Below are 6,092 nucleotides of genomic sequence, written 5' to 3'. Positions count from 1 at the left end.
AAAAAAAAAAAAAAAAAAAGAACTCCAACAGATGTTAGACTGACAAATGTGTTGGAGATCTCCCAGGACTCTGAACATCTTTCCAAAAAAATTTTTTCACCATGTATCACCAGGGAAAGAACGTCAACGATTTTTTTTGTCTCTCTACAGATGGAGAGGTCCCTGGAGATGACCACTAGAGGTGTAAAGCACTGTGAACCTCCTTCTAATTACTTTCACTACGATGCTTTTGAGGGACAGATGATAACAATTGGCTTGTCTTTTTACAGATGGAGAGGTCCCTGGAGTTGGCCAACATGACCAGGGTTCAGCAGTTCATCTTGCTGGGATTGTCCACTAGGTTGGACATAAGGGATGCCCTCTTTGCTGTCTTCCTGACTCTTTACCTGCTGACACTTGTGGAGAACACACTCATCATCTACCTCATCTGCAGTCACAGAGAGCTCCACAAGCCCATGTACTTCTTCCTGGGCAACCTCAGCTGCCTGGAGATGTGCTATGTGTCAGTCACCATGCCCACCCTACTCATGGGGCTATGGAATGGACTCTACCATATTCCCTTCATAGCTTGTATGACCCAACTCTTCTTCTTCATTGTCCTTGTGGGCACAGAGTGCATTCTTCTGGCATCCATGGCGTATGATCGCTATGTGGCCATCTGCCGCCCACTACACTACCCAGTACTCATGAGGCCCCAGGTCTGCCTGGGCTTGGCTATGACTTCATGGCTAGGTGGGCTATTGGTTTCTATGATCAAGACAACATGCATTGCCACCCTGTCCTACTGTGGCCCCAATGTCCTCAACCATTTTTTCTGTGATGTCTCCCCATTACTCAACCTGTCATGTACCCATGTGGCCCTCACAGAGCTAGTAGACTTCATCTCAGCCATTGTCATCCTTTGGGGTTGCTTCCTCACGACTATGGCCTCCTATGTGGCTATTGGCAGGGCAGTTCTACGCATGCCTTCTACCACTGCCCGCTACAAGGCCTTCTCTACCTGTGCCTCCCACCTGGTCGTGGTGGGCATCTTCTACTCAGTCACTATCTTCATCTATGCCCGCCCCAAACGCATAGAAGCCATGGATCTCAACAAGGTGCTGTCTGTCATCTATACAGTGGTCACCCCCATGTGCAACCCAGTTATCTACTGTCTGCGGAACAAGGAGGTCCAAGTAGCTCTTCACAGAACCATGCACTGGTCCTGAAGTTGACCCAATGACTGAGTCCTGGGGAGGGATCTTAAGTTACCAATATCTATTTTTATATTAAAATACAATTCGCACACCATAAATTTCATAATTTTAAACACAATGCAGTCAGTATTTTCTTCTTTGCTTCCATGTAATTATGCAGTCATCACCAGGGTTCAATCCAAAACATTTTCTTTGCCCCCAAGGCAAACTCAGGCCTATTAGATATCATTCCTAATATCCACCAGTCACTACTTCAAGCCCCAAGAAACTTACAGCCTATACTCTGCTCCTGTAGTTCCATAAATTCTAGAGATTTTATAATAATGAGTTCATGCCATATGTGGCTATTGTGACTGACATATTTTGAAAGCTGTGTACATTGCTGCATAAATTTATTTCTCTTTGAACCTAAATAGCATTATGTTGTGAGATGGCCCCCTTTACCAGTTAATGAACACATGGGTTGATTCTGCTTTGGGGGAAATCTTTGGTCTAACGCAGCTGAAAATACTTTTTAATTTTTTAAGGTTATCATTGCTATCATTTGTGCATGAGTATTTTCCTGTATCTGAATACAGATGTAAGTGACGGAGGCCAGAGGTAGCACCTAATCCTCTAGAACTGAAGTTACAGACAGTTGTGAGCCAACATGTGGGCACTGACAATCAAATATGGGGCCTGTGGAGGGGCAGTCAGTGCTCTAAACAGCTGATATGTTTCTCCAACCTCTGTGAATACCATTTTAAAAATCTAAAAAAGACTTCTATTTATTCTTTAAGCAATGAGCAAGCTGGCAGGGTCCACATCCCTAAAGAAAAATGACATACTCTCCTATAACAGGCATCAATTGACAGTAGCTCTCTACAGTTAGTGAAGAAGCCTAATGATCCACCCAAATCATGCTGTAATTATTGACTGGATTTTCTTGTCCTGAAACCATAGCTTCTGTGAATTCTTGAGTGCAAAGGCCTATCACTTCCAGAATATGTCGTTTTCCAGCACCCCTCATCACTCCCCACCTGTAATATCCTTTCTACCTCTTACAGAGAAAAGGTTTTTGTTGTTGCTGCTAATGTTATTGTTTTGTGTACGGGGAGGAGCTGATACTAAAATCTGGTTCCCTAATTGGTTCTTGATTGTGTCAATAAAGACAATGGAAGCCAGTTGCTGGGCAAAGGGGGGGAAAGTGGGGTTTCCAGATCCCAGGAGGAAGAGAAGGGGCAAAAAGAAGGAGGAGGGCTTTTTGGCCAGGTTTTGGGATAGGAGGCATATACAACCATGCAAGATCTTGGGTGGCTGGTGGCTGGTGATGGTGGCCTCCACCACCAGCAGATGTCTGGAATAGGCTAGCTATTAGCTGATAAGATTAGGGCCAGAGATTCTTCACCCAGGCATTGTATTATCTGGCTAATTTTAAAATAATAAAACTGTCTAGTGTTTTCCAACCATGGGGTTAAGTGGGCATGAGGAGAAACAGAACAGCCAGGGCAGTTGTTGGTGGCTTGGTAAAGCTAGCTGGGAGAAACAGGCAAACTGGCCGGCTGTGCATCCGATCTCAGAGCTAAATCTGTAGCAGTCAGAGCACAGGCCAAGCTCCCAGGAGGGTTACTTGTGTGTGTGTGTGTGTGTGTGTGTGTGTGTGTGTGTGTGTGTGTGTGTTGCATGTATGCATGCCTACAAAGATCAGAAGTGGGAGCTGAATCTGTAGAGCTGGAGTTACGGGTGGTTGTGTGTCGTCTGATGTGGGTGGCTGGGAACTGGAACTGAAGCAAAAGCAGTATATGCTCTTAACTACTGAGCCTCAGTGCAGCCCCTACAGCAGTATCTTAAATGGAGTCTTTGCTTTGGAAGAACTCAGATGACGAAGACCAGCTTCGCGAACGCCTTAAAGAGACAGACGGACTACCATTCCCCTGGCAAGTAGCAAAGCTTTACTGATTTCTTCAGCTTATAAACATGAGATATGACTTTGCAATTTTTGCTCAAAAAAAAATAACATTTTTACTTAGTTGCACCTGGCACACAATATTATCATTTTTGGAGTCATTTTCTCATAACAAGACATTCTTCAGAAGAAGGACCTGTTTATCAGCAGACCCAAGGACATCCTCCTCTCCGGGTAAATATTAACTCTTGACTAGGAACAAGGNAAAACTCTGGCTCACAGAAAGTCATGTTAAGACATCCCTCCCTTTCAGGAGGGACGGCCCCTGAAATTTCCCCCAGTTAAATGCTCTGACCCTTGAAGGCTAGAACCAAAGGGAAGCCATTGTTCTCCTCACTCAGAGAAAGACTGACTTACTTAAAACAACAGACACTGTTCACTCAATTACTATTTTTAAAAGTTTAAAGAGATGCCCTGTGGATGTCTGCCAATATTGGCAGAGGCCATTTTGAGGGTGCACATAGTCAAATTCTAAAAGTGAATGAGAACATTTTCAAAACAAATCTTAGTAGCAATGAAAGATGTTAATCAAACTGTCTGGATACTTTCTGAGGCACATTTGATCATATGCATGAAAAACTACAAACTTTATGGGTTCTGCAATGACATCGCTGTAACTTTTATCCAGAAAATAATATAGAATGTAGGTAGGCATCCACCCAGCTATGAGAAAAGTTCACAAAGGTTTATATTTTTAGTGAAAATTACTTGAAAGCATCTCTATTCAAAGTATCATGTTCAGAGGTAGAGAGAGGAAAAATACCCCAAGGTCATCCTCAGCTACATAGTGAGTTTGAGGCCAGCCTGGGATACATGAGGGACTGTGTAGAAATACCAAGAAACAAACAGAAGGTTGTCTGTGTATAGAACACCACACAATGGAATACTATGATGTCATTAGAAAGGTTATTTACGTCTCATGAAAAACTGTCAGTGACAGCGGAGGAGATGGGCCTGTGAGCATGAGAACCTGAATCCTGTTATCTACAGGAAATACAGGGGGTGGTAACAGCGTATTGCGCAGACGTGGGAACGTGAGAATGAGCAACTCTTAAGTCAGCTTTAGAGCCAGTGAGGCTAAGGAGTATATTTCATTTCCCCCCTCTTAAAATCATGTAATTGTATCATAAATATAGTTAGAGCACACCCATTTCTCTTGGGTGACTGTCAACACAAACTACTGTTTAACATAAAATTTCCAAAATCTTCCAGTTTGATGAGCAAGTCATTAAGTCAAGGTCATTCTTTTATTTCTGTTTCCTCTCTCTTTTTGATTCAGACAACATCTTACTATGTAGCCCTGGCTAACCTGGTACTTGCTTTGTAGACCAAGCTGGTCTTGAACTCACAAAATATTGCCTCCAGAGTGCTGAGATTTAAGGCATGAACCACCACATATAGCTTATTTCCTCTTTTAATTAATTCATTTATTAATTCAATTATGAAGCTAATGCCAACTTAATGTAAAATAGTAACCATATAAAATAGAAAATTCTGGTTTCCCATGGTCCTGTTCATTAACAAAACAGTTCTGGCAGCAGCTAATTATACTATATAACATATTCTCTCAGAATCCTTTCTAGATACATACCAGTGTAAATAGTTACTCCTATCACTATCATTGTCATTGTTGCCTTATAAGAATGACACAATCATGTAATTGTCTCTTTTATTTTCAACTCAACCACCTACCTGGGCTGACTCCCCCATGTCAGTAATGACAGATTCAGTTTAATCCTTTCACAATGTGCATATTATAAATGTAAATAAGTGGATCTTTGAGTTATTTCCAATAATTTCAAATATTTATTTGTATAGTATCATTTCCAAATGTCAGTTTTGCAGTAACCATTCATAAATGTATATTTTGTTCACTATTTCTACTTAAAGATATATGTAGCATATATGTGTTTGAATGCAAAGAATAAATGATAACCTTCTTTCAAGTTTGTATTAAATAGACAAGATTTTGACCTTTCTGGCATTTACTGGGCAGATATATTTCTTTGTTGATATTCCTGTACACAACTTTTTATTTTGTTTTTATTCAGGAATGTTTCCTTCCTTCCACTCTTTCTTCTTTCCTTCCTTCCATTCTTCTTTCCTTCTTTTCTTTTTCTTCTGTGCTGGCTAGTTTTATATCACCTTGACACAAACTATAGTCATCTGAGAGGAGAAAATGCTTCGATAAGATCTGGCTGCAGGCAAGAATGTGGAGCTTAATTAATGATGTGGGAGGGCACAGCCCATTGTGGGTGGTATCACCCCCTAGGCTGGTGATCCTGAGTTGTATAAGCCATGATGAGTAAGCAGCCTTTGTATCCACTCCTGCTCTATTTGAGTTCCTGTCCTGACTTCCTTCAACAATGAACAATAATGTGGAAGTGAAAGCCAAATAAACCCTTTCTGCCCCCAAGTTGCTTTGGTCATGGTGTTTCATCACAGCAAAGGTAACCCTAAGACACTTTTTTTTCTTTCTGTCTGTATATTAGAGTACATGCATGCCACCATGCATGTGTGAAAATCAGAGGTCAACCTGCAGATATCAGTCCACCCTTTTATAATGTGAGTCCTGGGGACCTGGGTCATCAGGCTTGAGAGAAAGTGTCTTTACCCACTGAGCCATCCTGTCAGCCCCTGCAATATTCCTATTTTTCATGTTGTCTCTAAGAAGTCCTTTTATAAAATGTTCTAGAAACATCTATCATGTTTCTTTGGAATTTCTTTATGTGTATTTGGCCATGAATTGGTTTCCAAACAAGGAGAGAAAGGACATCAGCTCTCTCAAGAATCTCAGCACAGAGCCAGGCATGGTGGCACACTCCTTTAATCCCAGCACTTGGGAGGCAGAGGCAGGCAGATTTCTAAGTTCGAGGCCAGCCTGGTCTACAAAGTGAGTTCCAGAACAGCCAAGGCTACACAGAGAAACCCTGTCTCGAAAAAAAAAAATC

General features: G+C 41.7%; 1 protein-coding gene across 1 annotated transcript in view; it reads left to right on the top strand.

The window, feature by feature from the left end:
* The window catches only part of LOC110297650 (olfactory receptor 5), a 6,707-nt gene extending 5,499 nt beyond the window's left edge, over nt 1-1,208 (top strand). The window contains exon 2 of the mRNA XM_021166539.1: nt 270-1,208. Within this exon, the coding sequence (XP_021022198.1) occupies nt 270-1,208 (939 nt within the window). The remainder of the gene's footprint in view (nt 1-269) is intronic.
* Nucleotides 1,209-6,092: the final 4,884 nt, after the last annotated feature.

The sequence above is a fragment of the Mus caroli genome, chromosome 7, assembly GCF_900094665.2.
Source record: "Mus caroli chromosome 7, CAROLI_EIJ_v1.1, whole genome shotgun sequence".
Taxonomy (NCBI): Eukaryota; Metazoa; Chordata; class Mammalia; order Rodentia; family Muridae; genus Mus; species Mus caroli.
The sequence above is the reverse complement of the archived record's forward strand: the minus strand, read 5'-3'. Positions and strand labels throughout refer to the sequence as shown.